The following is a 20,014-nucleotide window of genomic DNA, read 5'->3' on the forward strand; positions in this document are numbered from 1 at the left end:
TTATTATTATTATTATTATTATTATTATTATTTAAAATCCTTCCTTTACTCCAAGAAACTCAGGTTGGTTCCCCCCGTTTTATCCTTGCCACGACCCTTGGAGTGTAGGTTAGTGACTGGTGCAAGGGCATCTAGTTAGCTTTGTGACTGGATGGGCATTTGAACCTGAGTCTCCCTGGTTGTGTTCCAAGACTTGTCCACTGGCTCATGCCAGTTCTGCCAACCTGATCCAGAAAACAGTGCAAGAAACACATCTGAAACGTATTGATGAGGTAGCCATTATTGTTTACTACCACAAATATAAGTTCAGCTCCCTGATTTAAGCAGCCATAACCATTTATTTGACTTGGATTGTGCTTCTAAACCCATTGAACCAAAGTTGGGTTTATTTCTGAGTCAAGGGCCAAGTAAGTGTGCTGACACCATAAACAGGTTTATTATGCTAAAAAGCTTTCACTGTCTGGCAGCCACACTTAACAGCACGAAGCCCTGTGAGTCCCATGAGGGTCTCAAGAGCGAAAGGAGTCAATAGTCTTGAGGTGCCTCTTGTCCCTCCCCTGCTCCCCCAAGGGGCCTGCGCACTAGAACTTGAGTGCCAGGTCAGGCACCTGCCCTACTTTGGGCAAAGCTGACTTAAGCTGTTCTTGGGACTTCCTTAGCAATGTCAGCGTGCCTTTGGCACAGAGGTGTCGTACTGTTTACAGCAAACAAGATGTACTTTAGCTCATGCTGCTTCAAGAGGGAATTGTCTGTTCTGCCTGGAACTACTGTCCCTGCTGCACAGAATTGTGTTTGTATGTGGTCCTTACGCAATAAACAGATGAAGGCGTTGACACACTGGATAATTGAAAATGGCTGTGCCAGCTTGTCATAGGCAGTCAGACTCATTTTATGCCATGGGGTGTAATTCTAATGCTGTGTTCTTTTTTTTTTCATGGCCAGTAAGGCGTTTTGGGGCATAGGACTACTGGCAGCAGCTGGCCCTCTGAGTGTTTACTGGCCCAGGGGGACCTGCATATGATCACATAGCCAAAAGTTGGGGAATTAATCTTCTTCCTAAGAGGAGACTCCTGGAGGTAGTTTGTGTGAACCCAAAGGCTTGGTAGTTTGTAGGCAGCATCAGTAGTACTATAGAGCTCAGAGTTGCAGTAATTTCCCTTCAGGGGTGTAAAGCAATCTGTAAAAGCTGCCTTGATTGTTTCTGCACCTACCCCAAAAGAGATATTGGCATGTTTAGCTATACCTGTATTTACCTATACCCATAGGAAGGGGAGATATTTTCTGCATTCTAAACATCCTCTGTGGACTGGAGTAGGTATTATCAACTTGTTTTTTTGGCAGAAGCCTCTGGGCCTCCACAGAACTGCACAGTGAAGAAATGCAGGTATTCCAAAGGAAGGAGTGGGCAGTTGCTAGCTGATAATAAATATCCATTCATCCTGCCTCTCTTCCACAAGGGAGGGAAGCTAAAGGAGACTTCCAGTGTTCACAGTCATTTCCCATCCAAGCACAGACCAGGCTCCATATACCGTACCTTCTGACCATAGTTCTAAATTGTCAGACACCCTAAATAGCTCCTGCTTCCTTCAACATGTTTTAATAAATAGCAAGCATCCTAAATCATGGCAGGAGTCTTGCAAAATAAAAACTGGTGCCAAGCAACATGACCCATCTGCTTCTAATATAAACAGTGGAACTTGGTGCAACCTATGGCAAAAACTGTGTGAATCTGTTCCCTTTTTGAAAACGGCAGACCGCCTTGACTTGCTAAGACCTGTGCTAAGCGTTACATGCTTCCTTTAGAGGGTCAGCATTCAAGTAGCAGAAATCCAGTATTAAGGGAAACAGGAACTCTTTGATCTAAAGGTGTGTAGAACTGTTGGTCATTAGGGATGTTTGTTTTAGAATATGCTAGTTTTGCAGAATAAACATGAGCTTTTGTTATGTCTTCAACAGGATTAGTTCTGATAAACAGCAGTTCATTTGTGACTGGGCTGTACAGGAACAGTCTCTGTATAGATATTTCCCTGCACATAGGAAAGTATCTAAAACTCTTCTTTCTGATCTATTTATTCTTCTGTATGGAGGAGCATTTGATCATTTGGGTCCCCTATCTGCAATCTGATATAATGTATCGCAGAAACAGATTTAGCACATCCATCTGCTGTTTGTGACAAACTTGACAGATGTTTATCTGGGAAATCATTTCATACATATAGTAGCAAGGGAGTGGGGGAAACAAGTTCACTAACAAAGCAAGGAGAGACCTTCTTGTGCTTGGTCATAATTGATTTTCAGATAGGATTTTTTGAGGATACATAAATAAAAATTTTGAGGGCCAGAAAGCAACATTTCTGTGCACAAGAAGCTGCCCAGTAGCAGACCTATCTAGCTTGTCTGCTGCTGCTCCCCAGGGTGTTAGACAGAGGCTTCCTTTGAAGATTTTGCAGATTACAAGCACTGAAAACAGTCCTTCTGACCTGGGATTCTCTGCTCCAGTTGCCACATCTCTCTGGAAACAATTGCTTCGTGTCCCAAGTGAGCAGCTATTGGTAGATCTTCCACTTCTAGCCGTTAAGATACAGTGGTACCCCGCAAGACGAACGCCTCGCGAGACGAAAAACTCGCAAAACGAAAGGTTTTTTCGTTTTCGAGTTGTCTCGCAAGACGAATTTCCCTATGGGCTTGCTTCGCAAAACGAAGCTTGCCCCGGGGACAGCGGGTCTTCTCTTTTGAAGCAAGGGGCGGCGGGGAGATCGCGTCTCTTCGCAGCCGCTTGCTTCAAAAGAGATCCCGGACCTCTTTTGAAGCAAGCGGCTGCGGGGAGATCGCGTCTCTCCGCAGCCGCTTGCTTCAAAAGAGATCCCGGACCTCTTTTGAAGCAAGCGGCTGCGGGGAGATCGCTTCTCTCCGCAGCCGCTTGCTTCAAAAGAGATCCCGGACCTCTTTTGAAGCAAGCGGCTGCGGGGAGATCGCGTCTCTCCGCAGCCGCTTGCTTCAAAAGAGATCCCGGACCTCTTTTGAAGCAAGCGGCTGCGGGGAGATCGCGTCTCTCCGCAGCCGCTTGCTTCAAAAGAGATCCCGGACCTCTTTTGAAGCAAGCGGCTGCGGGGAGATCGCTTCTCTCCGCAGCCGCTTGCTTCAAAAGAGATCCCGGACCTCTTTTGAAGCAAGCGGCTGCGGGGAGATCGCGTCTCTCCGCAGCCGCTTGCTTCAAAAGAGATCCCGGACCTCTTTTGAAGCAAGCGGCTGCGGGGAGATCGCTTCTCTCCGCAGCCGCTTGCTTCAAAAGAGATCCCGGACCTCTTTTGAAGCAAGCGGCTGCGGGGAGATCGCTTCTCTCCGCAGCCGCTTGCTTCAAAAGAGATCCCGGACACCTGCCCCAGCCGCCGGGCTTCGTAGCGCTGCTGCGAAGCCGGGCGGGGGGGCGGGAACACCTGCCCCAGCCACCCCGCTTCGGAACGCTGCTCCGAAGCGGGGTGGGGGGGCGGGAACACCTGCCCCAGCCGCCGGGCTTCGTAGTGCTGCTGCGAAGCCGGGCGGGGGGGGCGGGAACACCTGCCCCAGCCGCCGGGCTTCGTAGCGCTGCTGCGAAGCCGGGTGGGGGGGCGGGAACACCTGCCCCAGCCGCCGGGCTTCGTAGCGCTGCTGCGAAGCCGGGCGGGGGGGCGGGAACACCTGCCCCAGCCACCCCGCTTCGGAACGCTGCTCCGAAGCGGGGTGGGGGGGGCGGGAACACCTGCCCCAGCCGCCGGGCTTCGTAGCGCTGCTGCGAAGCCGGGCGGGGGGGCGGGAACACCTGCCCCAGCCACCCCGCTTCGGAACGCTGCTCCGAAGCGGGGTGGGGGGGCGGGAACACCTGCCCCAGCCGCCGGGCTTCGTAGCGCTGCTGCGAAGCCGGGCGGGGGGGGCGGGAACACCTGCCCCATCCACCCCGCTTCGGAACGCTGCTCCGAAGCGGGGTGGGGGGGCGGGAACACCTGCCCCAGCCGCCGGGCTTCGTAGCGCTGCTGCGAAGCCCGCGCCCCCCAGCCTTCAGAAGAGGTCCGGGGACAGACTGTCCCCGGACCTGGTCTGAAGGCGGTTTCCCTAGGAACGCATTAATTGATTTTCAATGCATTCCTATGGGAAACCGTGCATCGCAAGACGAAAAAACCGCAAGACGAAGAGACTTGCGGAACGAATTAATTTCGTCTTGCGAGGCACCACTGTACTGTATGTTAGACATTTACTAAGGGCCAAATTAGACATAAGATGTGTGAATGCGTTTGATGCATATTTTTTAGCTGCCAGGGAGTAGGGCCTAGGCAGCATTGGAGCCAGAGCGAATGGGGTGGATGAGTTTAATTCTCCCTCCCTGACAAAAAGTGGCAGCTCTGAAGGTGCTGTTTGCGTGCAGTTTCAAGGGAGCAACCTTTTGTTGTTGGGACAGTGGAAATGTTGAACTTTTCTTCCTTCTCCCCTGTGCTCCCAGTCTGTATTCGTTACATTCATGTCAGTCAGGCGTTATGTCTGGTGTTCTCCTGAGCCTTCTCACTTTGGGGTGCCAGTGTCCACAGACTAGCAAACAAACCTCAAGAGTTGCATTATAAATGAGGGTGAGCCTGGATTGTCTCTTGAATGTGGTACAAAGCCAAGCTGCTTTTTTTTTTTTAAAGCAAACAAATCTTATTTTAGGTTTTCATTGATTCTTTTCTTTTAGCATTAGGCCTGACATCTCATTTAGGAAGAGTGTGTGTATGTCTGAGATGACATACTTTTCTGATTGGAATGAGGGTTGTTTTTGAGTTCCTTCAAGATAGGTTAGTCCCATATCTTTTTAGCCACACTTAACCTGTTCAGTTTTTATATAATTACTTACTGGAGTAATTAGTGGCTCAAGTATGGATTCTCCTCCAACAAATTCTGTCTCTCCAGTGAAGGCTTATGTATGGAGAGTATTAATTAGCATTGGGGAGGGTGAGGAAAGAACAAGAGGGAGCTAATTATGCCTGAAAACTTCATCTGAAATGGAAAAAAGTGTTATATTAATTATTCCTATAAGAAATTTGCTGCCGTGAAAGTAGCCACATTCTGTGTTACCTTAGAAAGACCCTGTTAGGCTGAGGGGACAGTGTTTGGCCCAAGGCCCTTTGGGGAGCTTCATGGCTATCCAGTGATATGTTTCCATATCCATATCCATATATCCATATCCAGTGGATGTTTCCAGCATACAAACCTTGCACCAGCCCTGCCCTGCCCTGCTCTGCTCTGGGATTCCTCATGCTTTTATTAGTGCCATTTCTGAGCACAGGCTTCTAAATAACCACTCTAATTGGGATGGGATGAGACCTTGGAGGAGGAGCTCCGAATGGAATGCGTAGTCTCATTTCAAGTTGGAGTCAGCCCCCTTCAAGCTGGATCTGGGATTCACTCCCTATCTCTGCTGCTGCTCTGCTTTCTTTTACAGACCCTCCCCTCCCCTGCTGGAGGGAAAAGGCTTCACCTTGGGGAAGTAGGCAAGAAGCGGTAGAGGGCTCACTTGGACACAGTTCTGAGTAGTGTACCAGCCAGAAGACCAGGAGTGAAGCAGGCCCAATTTTCACTCTTGCTCATTCTCACTAAACCATAGTTTGACTTAGCTTTATGTGCAAACTGAGCTGGAGGCAAGGCCTGTGTGGTACAGTGGTTAACAATATCAAACTAGGTTGAAATCCTCACTCGGTTCTGAAGCTCACTAGGTTACCTCAGGCCAACCTACTTCACAGAATTGTTGTGAGGCTAAAATTAGGAAGGGGTGTGTGTTCACAGTTCTTCTCTCTTTGGCGGGGGATAATGATGCATGGAGCACCCATTTTCGGCTAGGACAATGGGGCTCCTGGTGTTCACTGGTATGCTCAAAAAGCCAATGGAGGGGTTGCACATCTCAAATTGGCCAGACACAAACTGCTTCCTGCTGACTAGCAGGAACACTTACCTTCTGATTTTGGCCACAAATTACTACGATATGTAGGCAGGGAATTTTCCACACACACCCCTTGGCTAGTGGCTCATGTGAGCATAATTTGCACAACTGTCTTAGTGACCCTTTCCTAGAAGAAAGTGGTTGTACCCTCAGAAAAAGAAGGAAAAGTTGAGGTGGTGGTTGAAGAAGTTGGTGCTTTTTCTCTTCAGGCAATTAGTTAAATCTTCATAGCCAAGTGTGCTCCCTGCTTTGGAAAACAGTTGCCCACTCTACATAACTGACTTTCTGTGTCTGTCTGGAGTTGAGATGGGGAGCTGCAGAGGTCTGCTTTATTGGTTTTTTAAAAAGCATTCTTTCTCTCACCTTGATAATGGGACAAATTTTATATTTTAACAAGTGCAGTTCTCCAGAAGCTTTGAAATATGAATGTGTAGTTCAGGCATAATATTTATTTATTTATTTAAAGCAGGAGTCTTATCCCTCTTCATCGCCAATATGGTTCGTGGACTCAGATGACCCCAACTTAACTTCAGTATTGGAGCGTTTAGATGATATTAAAAAGAGCAATACTCTGGTAAGTGATCACCTGTCCTCCTTTGCTTATTCTGGCATTTTGTTATAAACTAGGTATTAGGTCAGAATCCCACAGCCATGCCATTGTTTGGTGGTCCTTTTTTGTTTTAAGCAAAAATATTGCTTGTGGTTTCACAAGTAGCACTCCTTCACCAGCTGGCCATCTAAAAAGATTTGATCTAGAATAGTGTCTCTTTCAGTTTGCAGAAACCATTTAGTCACAGCAAAGGCTCATGCAGGGTAGCTACCACAAATGTTTTAGCAATTGCAAAAAGCAGAAGCCAGAAAACAAGTGTGCTTTGCGTGGAGAGGGGGGCATGATATAAATAACAAAATTGTCCACTTGTATGGGATAAAGCAGGTGGGATTTTTCATGCTTTCCTGTCAAAAATAATTTCTAGATATTGTGACAGTACGTCTTAACACATAGTGCCAAAACTGAAACTAGCGCTGCCTCTTTTCTTATCATAGCTGGCTGTATTATGACTTCCAAGCAGGATAAGAAGAGCTTCAGATTGTGATTCTTTCATGCTGCTTTCTCAGACCCAGTTAGCCCCAGCTAGCATGACCACGGAGGGCATCAGGTTGGGAAAGGCTTCTTCAAGAAACCATACTGGTTTCTTGTATTTAGTTTTAAAGCTACCCTGCCTTCACCCGTGACCAAAGCAGAGGGCTGAAGTCCTACTGGGCTTTCCAACGTATGTATTTCTACCACCAATTCTTGAAATCAAATTGGGGGTGTTAACCAAGAGGCAATTCATAATATGCACTACTGGGAAAGAATATTTCTTCCTAGCCTAAATTCTTGGCTTGTGGGACTGCCGTCTTCTGGATGGGGGGTGTACACATGCAAAGCCCAAGCAGCCATGATTTGATGCTACAGTCCCAAAAATCTTAACCATGGGAATTCTGGAGCAGCAGTAGGATGGTAGAGCATCTGGAAACAGGTGTTGCTGCTGCTTCCCTTACAGTGGTGCCCCGCAAGACGAACGCCTCACAAGACGAAAAACCTGCTAGACGAAAGGGTTTTCCGTTTTGGAGGCGCTTCGCAAAACGAATTCCCCTATGGGGTTGCTTTGCAAGACGAAAAAAATCTTGCATCCCCCCGCGGGGGTTTTTCCGCTTTTTCCGCCCTTTTCTTAAGCCGCTAAGCCGCTTATCAGCTGTTCCGCTGATAAGCCGCTTAACAGCTGATCGTGGAAGCCGCTTGACAGCTGTAGCGCTAATCCGCTAAGCTGTCAATGGGCTTGCTTCGCAAGACGAAAAAACCGCTATACGAAGAGCTTCACGGAACGGATTAATTTCGTCTTGCGAGGCACCACTGTATTTGGCTGCTTTTAGGAAGGAGACAGTTGTCCTGTACAGGTTGTCTTCTGATGCTTTGGATTAGTGTTCCAGTTGATATCATTTCCACTTGCCTGTTGGTAAGGATGAGAGAGAGAGAGTGTGTAAGAGTCTAAGCAGAGCTGGCAGTGTGTTGGAGTTGATCACAAGTTATAATAAAAAGAAGTATAGCAATAATAGCATTCCAGAAAGAATGTTATAACTGGAAAATCTATTAAATGATATTTAGTATTTATTGGCAAACTCCTTCATGATTTAATTTTGTTCCAACACATCAAGAAGGCTCTCCAGCTGCTCATGAGCATAGATTCTGTTTTCCTGGAGTCTCTTGTAATGAGCAATGTTTACCATTCTCTGTGAAGCCAGTTAAGCTGAAAACATTTGAGACACATCCTGCTTCATAGTATCCTGAATTGTCTATAGATCCACAGCAACGTAGTAGTACCAAATGTTACTCTCGCTCTTACTCTGCACTACTGGAGTTAAAACACTTTTGGTTAAACATTTTCCTGTCTGTAACTGCTTCATACTGCATCTTAAATCTGAACTGTGGACTATTGATAAGTGTAGCATGTTTTAGACCAATGCATACAGTATTGTGTAGGACATCTAATGCTGATGTGTAGATGTGACATCAGAGTTCATGTGTCCATTGCCAGGCAGGTGGGATAGGCTGTTCTAAAAATGAGATGTTGGGGCATCTGCTTAAGTTTCTTCATGCATATTTTGAATAAGAATAGATTACAAAAATCAAAGGGTCTGGACTAGACTCATTCTGTTAGGCTTTGCAGCTTCAGATGAGTTGGAAAGAGTCCTGATGCAGTAGCAAGCTCATCTGGAAAGTTGTGTTTTCAGAAACAGTTCCAAGAAAGATAACTGTAACATTTTGGCACTATTATCCCAGATTCGCCTTGTTGGACCTGTACTAGTTCTGCCTCTTTCAAGGCTGCCTGGGAGGTAGCTGGTTCTAAATAGGAGCAAGTGACACTGTTCATTCCTATCCATGAGTGCATTATGCTTTATGCATCCAACAATTCTATGCTTGTTTCCTAGCCTGTGGCTTCAACTGCTGCTTAATAGCATCCCACAATAGAGCCACATTTCCTGGTTATCTGAGGTTGCTGGGCAGGGAAGGATGTGACCAACTTTCTACGACATGAGTTTGTAGCTCAAACTGGGGCCTTAGCTAGTTCTGCTTCTGTAAGCCAAGCATGTTACCTTCCCAAGCAAGTGTTGGTAGAGGCCCTGCCTTGACCTAGAGATCCAGAAGCTTTAATTCTCCCTCCTCCGTCTGCCATGCTCTGCATACTGTTGTACCTTGGAAGTCGAATTTAATACGTTCTGGAAGTCCATTTGACTTCCAGAACGTTTGAAAACCAAATCACGGCTTCGCCAATCAGAAGCCATGGAAGCCCTTTCAAACGTTCAGGTTCGAAAAGGACATTCGCAAACCGGAACAATTATTTCTGGGTCTGCGGCGTTCAGGAGCCAAAACGTCCAAGTTTCAGGGGGTTTGACAACCAAGGTGCAACTATACTCAAATTTAATTAATTTGCCCGCTATAATCCTATGCTATAGTTAAAATCTACTGTTTGGGTTGCAGAAGCCAGTGCCTTCTGTTGGTTGCTTAAGCATTTAACAGTAGCTGGTCATTATTTCTCCACAGTAAAAATGAGGAGTTGAAACCTGCTCACTCTTATTTAAAAAGGAGCTTCAGGTGCTTGGGAAAACAGTGGCACTGCACGACAAAGCCAGACTTGACATGGGGTCTTATGAATGCCACTAAATCTGCCTTGTTGTTTAATGGGCTAAGCCTAAAGAAGTCTGAAAAACCTTGAAAGTAAATCATACTTGATACAGTGGGATAGAACTATCTAGTAAGCATGCTTAGGGTTGCAGCTTTAACATTCATAAAGAATTACACAGTAAGTGCTGTACATTTTGCCCAAACAAAAATCTGCAAATCGGTCTAATAGATCTTTCATTGACACTTCCACGCTGAATGTGCCATTCCTAAACCTGTCTTTGAATGGAGGGGTATTTAAAGGGAAACAGCATTTTGCAGGCTAAAAATAGTATCCTATGGGCTCTGAGCAGGGTGTCAAGATGCAAAACACTGATGTATTGCTGGAGATCCATAGGTGGTCACAGGTGGTCATGTTATTCCCAGCTGTTAATCCATAGGTGCAAAACTCAGGTTACATGTAGCTTATTGGGAGACAAAATTCTGTTTGTTTTGGGCTGCCGCCAGCAAATGAACCCTCTCCTCTTGCCCTTAACACTTGATAAAAACTAGGATTTATGTGTATGTGGTAAAAGTAAAAGCACTTGAGGCCAAGATGAATAGGTGCTTTGAGTGTGCGTGTGTAAAAGTGGTAATTTTCATAGGGCTGGAAGGAAGTGCAGTTGCCAGGCCAAGGCAGAATGCTCTGCAGAGCAGGACACCTGATACGGGCAGCAAAGGGCTGGAGTAAGCAAGGTGTTCCATTTCCAGGGTCTTGCAGGACAGGTGGGTCCGGATGGCACAAGCCACAGAGAAAATTTATTCCTGGTACCAAATATTCTGTCAGACACTGAATTTCTATAAATTTATTTCTGTAAACAAACTAGATGTTTGTTAGTTTTTGAAGCATATGACTAATGATTCTGTCTGTTGCGGTGCAGTTAAGACTAAAGCTGGGTGATGTTTGGTTTTCAACATCATGATATATCAGCAGCTGAATACTGAAATATGCTGATATATCACGATGTCTGCAAATCCATTGCCTTGAGTCCTACCCTCCAAAGCAGGAGAAAACAAGCATGCTCCCTCTTCCTTATGACAGTCCTTGAGATATTTGAAGATAGCTAACATATCTCCTCTCAGTCTCCTGTGCGTATGGAACTCTGATACAGTACATCTTGGAGAGAAGGGTTCAAGCGAATCCTTGTCTCTGATGTGCACACTTCAATGCTCAGGGTATGTGCTTTCAATTGAGCAGTTCCTCCAGGTGGTGCTGGCAGGTCAAGAGGACCGTCCTGCGTGCCCTCCCAGAATAGCTGGATAGATACAAGATGGAAGCTGTTGCTTTATTAATCTGAGTACCAGGAAATCTAAGACTTAACAACTTATAGCCTTTGTATATTATAGGGTTTATTATAGTCATTTGTTTAAGACGTGGGTATCCTCTTTGTTGGGCACAGGATTCAGGGCACAGCACGGCAAACTTTCATTCAAATATTTCATTCAAATAAAACGTGAGAACAAACCATTCACAAGCCATTTTACTTGTTTTGTAGCTTCTCCAACAATTGAAACGATTGATATGCGACCTCTGCAGACTATATAATCTTCCTCAGCATCCTGATGTTGAAATGTTAGATCAACCATTGCCAACCGGCCAGGTAAATCCTAATGTTCCTCTGACTCACAGGTGCTAATGGGTCTGCTTGATGTTTGGGCTGTGGGCACAGATTGTTGAACCTCCATTAAGCATGCTGCTGACCAGACATAGGAGTGCAACATGGGTTATTTTTTGTGGTGTGTAAAGGTGACTAATTCACAAATCATTTCTATGCAGAGCAAGTGGTACTCATTGTCTTGTTAAGGAAAACAACATTCCTCATTGTTTGAGATGAGTATTGTGTTCATCTTTGTGATGGAACAAAGCAGGGTAGGCTTATAAAGAACTTTCAGGTTCTGCTGCTTAGTCAGTTCCAATGAGGGCGAAGCTTTCCTGTCTTCTTGTTCCTCCCTTACATGCAAGATGCTTACTCTCCTCCAGCTTTAAGAAGCTCACTGTGGCCTTCATAGCGCTGCCTCATTGAGAATTTAATCTCTTGCCACTAGACACCTCTCTGTTTCTAATGTTTTTTCCAAAACTGATAGTTCTTTATCAAAGTGCAGTCAGTGTGTGCATATGTTTGCATCTTTGTGTGTGCTTCTTTATAGCTCATAAGCTCAATTCCTATTTTCAGTAATGGTGTTTAGCATTTGTAACATGCTTTTGAGTGTTCAAAGCATATCATGTGCATTATCTTGTAAACCCTACGGGACCTGAAAAGTAAGTGAGTGTTGTTATTGGGAATGGGATGCTCAAGCTAGCATATGTTGTGGTCATCTAGTAATATTATAGCAGAGGTCGAATTTAAACTTACTCAGCCTCTTGGCCGCTAGCATACTTTTTATTTTCTTTCTTTTTTAAACTGAAAGTGATAGTAACAAAGAATCTGATTTTTTTATGCTCCAGAATGGAACAACGGAAGAGGTTACATCAGAAGAAGAGGAGGAGGAAGATATGGGTGAAGTATGTGTGTGTGCGCATCTGTGCACGCACGTCTGTGCATGCACGCGCATGCTTTCCTTGTAGTAGTAGTAGTAGTAATAATAATAATAATAAATAAATTTATTATTTATATCCTGCCCATCTGGCTGGGTTTTCCCAGCCATTCTGGGCTGCTCCCAATCGAATATTAAAAACACAATACAGCATTAAACATTAAAAACTTCCCTAAACATGGCTGCCTTCAGATGTCTTTTAAAAGTATAGTTGCTTATTTCCTTGACAACTGATGGGAAGGTGTTCCACAGAGCAGGCGCCACTATTGAGAAGGCCCTCTGCCTGGTTCCCTGTAACCTCACTTCTCGCGGTGAGGGAACCACCAGAAGGCCCTCTGAGCTGGACCTCAGTGTCTTTGTTATTCTTATTCTGGCTTCTGTCATTCTTGAATCTGTCTAGGGAAGGAGGAGTGGAAACCATGGGGAATCAATTGAAGATCTGCCTTCCTAAAGTTCAATAACCCTTTTGTGTGCAATCCTTATCCCACCCAAACAGCATTGTGTGTATCTGTCTGACTGCCAGGGACCCTGCAGTAGAGCTTCCCTTCGCTCCTATGCACTCTCCTCCCTGTGTGCATATTCCTGAGATAACTGGGTTCAAAGCAACGGGGGGCTTGTGCTTCCCTTTCACCTGATCCAATAGTGCACATTTAGGGCAGAGTGAGAGAAACAGCCATGAAGTCTCAATTGCTTTTGTAAGCATTTTGCCAATGAGATACACCCGCATTTTTGCCCTTGCTTGTGTTCTCCCCCATCCCTGCCCTGTATGAGAAACCCTGACTGATGCAAAGCACTAAGGCACATGAATTTTGCTTTTGTTGGCCTTCTTCTTAAGTAGTATAGTAATTTTGTCTTGCAGGATATTGATCTGGATCATTATGATATGAAGGAGGAAGAACCTGTTGATGGAAAGAAGACAGAGGATGATGGCATTGAGAAAGAGAACCTGGCAATCCTAGAAAAAATCCGAAAGAGTCAAAGGCAAGACCACCTAAATGTAAGAGGCAATTAAACAAATAAGAGCATGCTGTAGAATGCAAACAGCATTTCATTTTCTGCACCGTTTCTTGCAGGAATGTATGTACTTTTAGCACACTTCCGTAAATTTCATAGCTATATTGGGAGTTATAAGGTTACAGTCTCTCCATGCTTTCTGTGTATGCACTTATTCTGCTTATACATATAGAAAGAATTTAAATCACTTTACCAAAATGTACTGTTTTTTTCTACCTTCCAACTTGTTAAATATTTAAAATTAGTGTCCTAAATGATTGTGCCCATTTTGCAATATTGATCATTGGTAGCCTTCTTTTAAACAGCCTTTTAATGGCCCTGGTACTGTTCTTTTAAGAGTTTTATCAAATCAAGCTACCCTTAACTTATTTTTAGGGTGCAGTCTCTGGGTCTGTCCAGGCTTCAGATCGACTTATGAAAGAACTCAGGGATATATATAGGTCGCAGAGTTACAAGTCAGGTAAGTATCTGCATCTTTTTATGAGCAAAATCATAACGTTCTATTCTGATCAGGGCTACGGTATGCAAAATTAAGGCTGCAATCCTATATAATGTATGGCAGGAGTGGCCATTGTGGTGCCTTCTAGATGTTTTTGCCATGCTGTTGGGAGTTGGAGTCCAAAACATCTGGAGGGTGTCAGGGTGGCTGCACTTGATGTATAGTATACTTGCTTGTGCTGAACTATCTGGGACATGGCTATGAGTAGACATGCATAGATTTCCATTGTAAATGTGCCCAAATCTGAAACTGAGTAAGTGGCTTGTTTTTTCTTCTTTCCTAGTGTCTGCGCTATCAGATTCTGAGCTATTCCTCTGTTGCACTCAGTTCGGCATTCATACTGTTAAGAATATTTTTTTAATGAAATTATAAACATTGTGCACTTTATCAAAGTGTCTCAGGTGAAATACTAAACAACCATCAAACAGTTTGAAATCTGTGTTAAGTAAAGAAAGCACAAATACCCTCAAATTTCACAGTCCCGTCCACCAGTCACAGGACTTCCTCTCTGAATCAAAAATCAATTGCAAATTCCCACACAGAAAGAAAGTGTGGGAAACCCCAGCTTTTATCTGAAGAGTGTAATATCTAGTCTGTCTCAGTATTTGCTTACAAATGGCCTGGCCTTGAAAATGCTTTTCCTGAGAAAACCATGCTCTCTGTCTCTCTCTCTCGTTAATCAAATCACAGTTGACCGTTTACTCTCCCAGCTTACCAGAAAGTCCTTGTGTTGCATTCCTAGTATGTACTCCACATTCTGCAGGTCTAAATCACCAGTTGATTTGGCTGCTGCGTATTTTTAAAGGCAGCACTCCCTAACTTTGCGTATGAGGGGTGAAGGCTGAAATTTTCTGCCATTGCGCGCTTTCTCTCTCTCCCCTTAACACGGAGCTAAAACCTTGTTCAAAGACTACAGCATGATCCTTCCAACATAATACAACGAGTTGTGCAGAATCCTTCAGTTCCCTATGTTTATTAGCATATATGAAACTGGCATGCTCCAGGGCTTTTGCCCTATGCTCTCTTGAGAAAAGTTGTGCATTAACTTGGTAAACAAATGCTTGTAGATTTTCTCCTATAGATCAGCACAGCCAGCCAATTATCTGACTGTCCTCTTCATTCTGTAGGCAGTTCAGTTCCTGAAATAGCACAGTAGAGGAGTAAGACATTGTTTGAGCTGCCTCCATATTGAGTTTTAAGGCTTTTTTTTCAGTAGTGATTTTTTCACAAGGTCAGGCTGTGTCTAGGAGCATCAGTGGCATTCAGAAATATCACAAGGGTTCCCAGAGGCTGTCAAAAATTGGCCTTGACTTTTGCGCTTCTATGAGAGTTTGAATTGGGTGGCTACCTTAACTGATAAAAAGGGTAGCTAGATTTTTAAAAATTTTATCCGGACATCTTTACTGAAAGTTCAAAAAGTACATACTTATATGTGCACTAAACATGATGAGACATAAACAAAAGAGAGAAAAAGAGAAACAGCCCCTGTGTAGAAGGGAAAATCAAGGGGGGGGGGAGGAAACCCAAAATTATACTTTACAAAGTTGTTATTGTACTCCACCAGATCTTAACCTATTACACTATTTGTAAGAATGGATTCCAAATATCATTGAATTTGTCCATGGCAAGTCGGTGTTTATATGCAAGTTGTTCTTATGTTGCAAGTTTGTATAAGTCTTCAATTCAATCGTAGAAGGGAGGTGCATTTTTATTTTTCCAGTTCTTCAGTATCCGTCTTTTTGCTGTGGTCAGGGCACGGAGAGTCCACTCATATTGTCCTTTTGTAGGGTTCCATGTGCTTGAAAATATTCAAGAGGATACTTTGCTCTGTAAATGTTAGGTTGTTCCATACAGTTCTGTTGATCGTTACAGTTACCTTCTGCCAAAAATATGTCAGTATAGGACAATGAAATAACATGTTTTAGAGAAGTATTATCCCTATTGCATTTCCAACAGATAGCCCAAAAAGGGTGGCCATAATAACTGGAAAGTGCAGCCCACTGAAGATACGGGAAGAAGGAGAGGCTTTTGTAGAGTAATACTTGGATTTATTGAATTGAGCTTTGAGTCTTCTTAATGGATATTGACAAAAGGTACCGTATTTTTCGCTCTATAAGATGCACCAGACCACAAGGCGCACCTAGTTTTTGGAGGAGGAAAATAAGGGGAAAAAATTCTGAATCTCAGAAGCCAGAAAAGCAAGAGGGATCACTACGCAGTGAAAACAGCAATCCCTCTTGCTGTTCTGGCTTCTGGAATAGCTGCGCAGCCTGCATTCACTCCATAAGACGCACACACATTTCCCCTTACTTTTTAGGAAGGGAAAAGTGAGTCTTATAGAGCAAAAAATACAGTAATTTAAATTAATTGCGCACATTAAAAAAAAATACTCTTTGAAATATGATTCATGTTTGTAGGTGGCTTTAATTTCTTATATTAGATTCAAACACTTGTGCTAAGGTTTGTTTGGCCTGGAATGGAGGAGAGGGAGAGATATGAAATGGGAGTAGAAGAGTGGGGGGAAAGGTTGCTATAACTTATATAATGGCATTGCTTTCAGGGATTATACGTCTCTGCGGGATTTAGAAACGTAAAAACCCTTTAAAATTAAGAATTTTTTTTTATAAGCCTTAAAAGGAGCCAGGATTTTCCCGAGGGTCCCTGCCTGTCATAAAATCATGGAATTGTAAAGTTGGAAATAACCCCGTGGGGCATCTAGTCCAACCCCCTGCAATGCAGGAATCTCAGCTAAAGCATCCATGACAGATGACCATCCAGCCTCTGCTTTAAAAGTTCTAAGGAAAGAGTCACTACCTTCCAAGTGAGTCCTGTTCCACTGCTGAATGTTCTTCCTGATGTTGAGTTGGAATCCCCTTTCTTGTAACTTGAAGCCATTGGTTCGGGTCCCACCCTCTAGAGGAGGAGAAAACAGGCTTGCTCCATTTCCCATGGGATAGCCCTTGAGTTATTTAAAGATGTCTATCAGATCTCCTCTCCCTCTCCTCCATTCCAGGCCAAACATACCCACCTTTCCACATGGTTTCCAGACCCTTGATCATCTTGGTTGCCCTCCGCTGCACACATTTCAGCTTGCCAATAGTATTCCTAATTTGTGGCGCCCAAAATTGAACATAGTATTCCAGGTGTGGTCTGGCCAAGGCAGGATAGAGTGGTATTATTACTTCCCTTGATTGGGACACTATACTAGTGTTGATGCAGCCTAGAATAGCATTAGCTTTTTTTGCTGCTGCATCATACTGTTGACTCATGTTAAGTTTGTGGTTCACTAAGGCACCTAGATCCTTTTCATGTGTACTAGCCGGGTACCCCCCATCTTACATTTGTGCAGCTGGTCCTTCCTGTCTAAGTGTGGGACCTGACATTTGTGCCTATTCAAATTTATTTTGTTAGTTTGGGCCCAGTTCTCCAATTTGTTAAGGTCATATTGAATCCCAGTTCTGCCTTCTGCAGCATTCTGTCATAGAAGTTGTTCAAATTTTGCGTTAAAAAGGGTGAGACCTGTTTTATGGAAGCAAGCCTGGTATGATAGTTGTGACTGGTGAGAACATTCTAGGCAGGGCTGGAGGATCTCAAAGTGCTTCATTGGTGTGGCATCTCAAAACCGGAAACATGTCTAGCCCTTCAGCCTGGCACAAGGGGCAACTGAAGTATAAAAGGGCTATGTGACTGGAGGAACAGACATTCCATGGGAAACTCAGGATGCCATGGATACATGTGCAAAGCCCCCCAAGGCAGCAAAAGTTTTGGATCACTGGATGGTTCTCAGTAGATGGAGAAGGGTTTTGGTTTTTTTACTCCCAGCTGTTTGACAACAGCAAGAACACATGGTTGCTCCCTCACCCCTTCATTCTGTTGAAATGAAGGCAGCTTGGGAGAAACCTAGGAGTGGGTTTTTGTGTGGCAGGACTGTGAGTTTATTCATCCCAGTACATTATGGGACACAGGAGGCAAATGCCGCAGTTCCTTGCGCAATATTTTGCACCTGACTTTGCCCACTTGCTGTTTCTGCATGTGATTCTAGTTGATGATCCTCTTGTGATTATTAAAAAACAAACTGGTCGATCCCACAAGTCTGGTTCAGGTAGGGATGTTGAAAGGTGGTCTCTCTAGTTTTTGATTTTAATGTGTCTAGCTCTGGAATAAAGACTATCCAAATGCATTGCATCTGCTTTTAATAAGGCTTGCATGGTACTTGTGCTTCCTGGGGTGTTCCTGGTTTCATTTCATATCTGGGGAATTACCTATCCGTGCTAGATAGAACGCATCCTTAAGATGCGGCATTCTTAATCAGTGCCAGGGTGTTTGCTATCTATAGATATAAGCTCTTGACACACAGTTAGCTAGTAATCCCGAGGTAGTGTTGTGTTGTATTTGCTCTTACGAAAGGCCCCCATATGAACTGGTGCACCTTCGAATAGAAGTGGCTTGAGAGTGGAGATTCTATCAGCTGTGCATTTTGACAGTATCCAGTCGTGAGCTGAGCACCGACACTGGAGATAACAGTGAAATATTCACAAAATGGAAGGATTCTTGTTTTTAGGGGCCTGGCCAGGCTAATTAAAAATACAGGAGTGCTTCTGGCATCCCACCTCCACTAAAGTTCCCAATTCATTTTCCCACTTTGACCACAAATCTACTCTTCCCTCTGTAGCTGAGATGGGGAACCTGTGTCCCTCCAGATATAGTTTGGGGCTGATGGGAATTGGGAGCCCAACATCAGCTGGAGGGCCACTGAATCCCCATCCCTGCTCTAGAGCGCCTAGGTGAGTGTGAAAAGGTAGATGTAAACATTCTTTCAAGTTCAAAAGATGGCAGCCCAGGAAGACAACCCACAAACAAGGGAGTTGTCTGCTGATCTGCTGATCATTTGCATGGTGGACCATTATATGTATGGACTGGTGGTTCGGCTGCCTGGCCCTTAATCCTATGCCTGCCCTTTGAATTAATTTGTTGTTTATTTGCTTAAAATTTGGAACATTAATAAAAATCAGTTGGGGGGAAAATGCCATGCCTGTTCAAGGAGGCCTACTGCAGTCATTTGTTTGGGTAGGTGTGGGATGAACCAGTGCAATCTTACATAGACAAAATTCTTCATTTCTTTAAATAATCTTTCAACCACTTGATGCCTCTGCAACTCTGTTTCCTTTAATCCTTAACCAGTTGTTATGGGAAACTTAGTTTTACAGAAACTCCCTTCCCAAACTCGTCTCCTCACCCCAAGTGTAATACTGTGTTCAACTAAGGCCAACAGAATCTGAGATCAGAAAAGGCAGCTTACAACTGTAAGGCATGATGGCACTGGCAAGGACTGCAAGTGCTACTCCTGAATCACTGCCTTCTTCTATGCATTTGTAACCCGTTCTTCACTAAAGGAACCTAGCAGCCCCTTGCTCTGGGTATCTCCCTCTTGGACTCCTGCAATGTGCTCTACGTGGGGCTACCTTTGAAGGTGACCTGGAAACTTCAGCTAATCCAGAATGTGGCAGCTAGACTGGTGATGGAGCGGCCACCAAGACCACATAACATCGGTCTTGAAAGACCTACTTTGGCTCCCAATACTTTTCTGAGAACAATTCAAAGTGTTGGTACTGACCTTGAAAGCCCTAAACTCTCGGCCCAGTATCCCTGAAGGAGCGACTCCACCCCCATTGTTCTACCCGGACACTGAGGTCCAGCTCTGAGGGCCTTCTGGTGGTTCCCTCACCGTGAGAAGTGAGGTTACAGGGAGCCAGGCAGAGGGCCTTCTCAGTAGTGGTGCCAGCCCTTTGGAACACCATCAGATGTTTTCTAAAAGTCAGATAGTTACTTCCTTGACATCTGAAGGCACAGGGAAGTTTTTAATGTTTGATGTTTTATTGTGCTTTTAATTCTGTTGGGAGCCGTCCAGAGTGGCTGGGAAACCCAGCCAGATGGGCGGGGTATTATTTATTTATCTGTTTATTTATTTATACCCCCGCCCTTCTGGCTGGGTTTCCCCAGCCACTCTGAACGGCTCCCAGATATTACTATTATTGCTTGAGCAGGCAGAGAGAGGCCTGCCTACTTTTCGCAGCATAATCGCAACTCGTTCTGCTAAGACCCCACTTTTTATTATTTGTAAGTCATTTTAAACTTACTAGGAGAGTTGCCTCTAGAGAGAGCATCTCTCCAGGACTTTCTTCTTTAGTTGGGGCTGGCAACATAGACTGTTTGGCACTGGAAAGACTGCATAAACTGGCTAAAATTTGAAGCTTCTATTAATACAAATGCAGGAAAGAAACTGAATGGGATTTTCCTGGCCTTTTTATTTGCTTTATCTTCT

At 44.4% G+C, this 20,014-nt stretch overlaps 1 protein-coding gene across 4 annotated transcripts in view; it reads left to right on the forward strand.

The window, feature by feature from the left end:
- The window catches only part of UBE2Q2 (ubiquitin conjugating enzyme E2 Q2), a 41,018-nt gene that overhangs the window by 7,218 nt on the left and 13,786 nt on the right, over positions 1-20,014 (forward strand). For 2 of the 4 annotated variants that reach the window (XM_081925717.1, XM_081925719.1), the window contains exons 2-6: positions 6,411-6,518; positions 11,141-11,245; positions 12,091-12,147; positions 13,039-13,176; positions 13,569-13,653. In XM_081925717.1, coding sequence (XP_081781843.1) covers positions 6,411-6,518; positions 11,141-11,245; positions 12,091-12,147; positions 13,039-13,176; positions 13,569-13,653 — 493 coding nt within the window. The remainder of the gene's footprint in view (positions 1-6,410; positions 6,519-11,140; positions 11,246-12,090; positions 12,148-13,038; positions 13,177-13,568; positions 13,654-20,014) is intronic. The other 2 variants (XM_081925718.1, XM_081925720.1) reach the window with 1 other exon arrangement.

The sequence above is a fragment of the Podarcis melisellensis genome (genome assembly GCF_964234715.1).
Source record: "Podarcis melisellensis genome assembly, chromosome: 9".
Lineage (NCBI taxonomy): Eukaryota > Metazoa > Chordata > Lepidosauria > Squamata > Lacertidae > Podarcis > Podarcis melisellensis.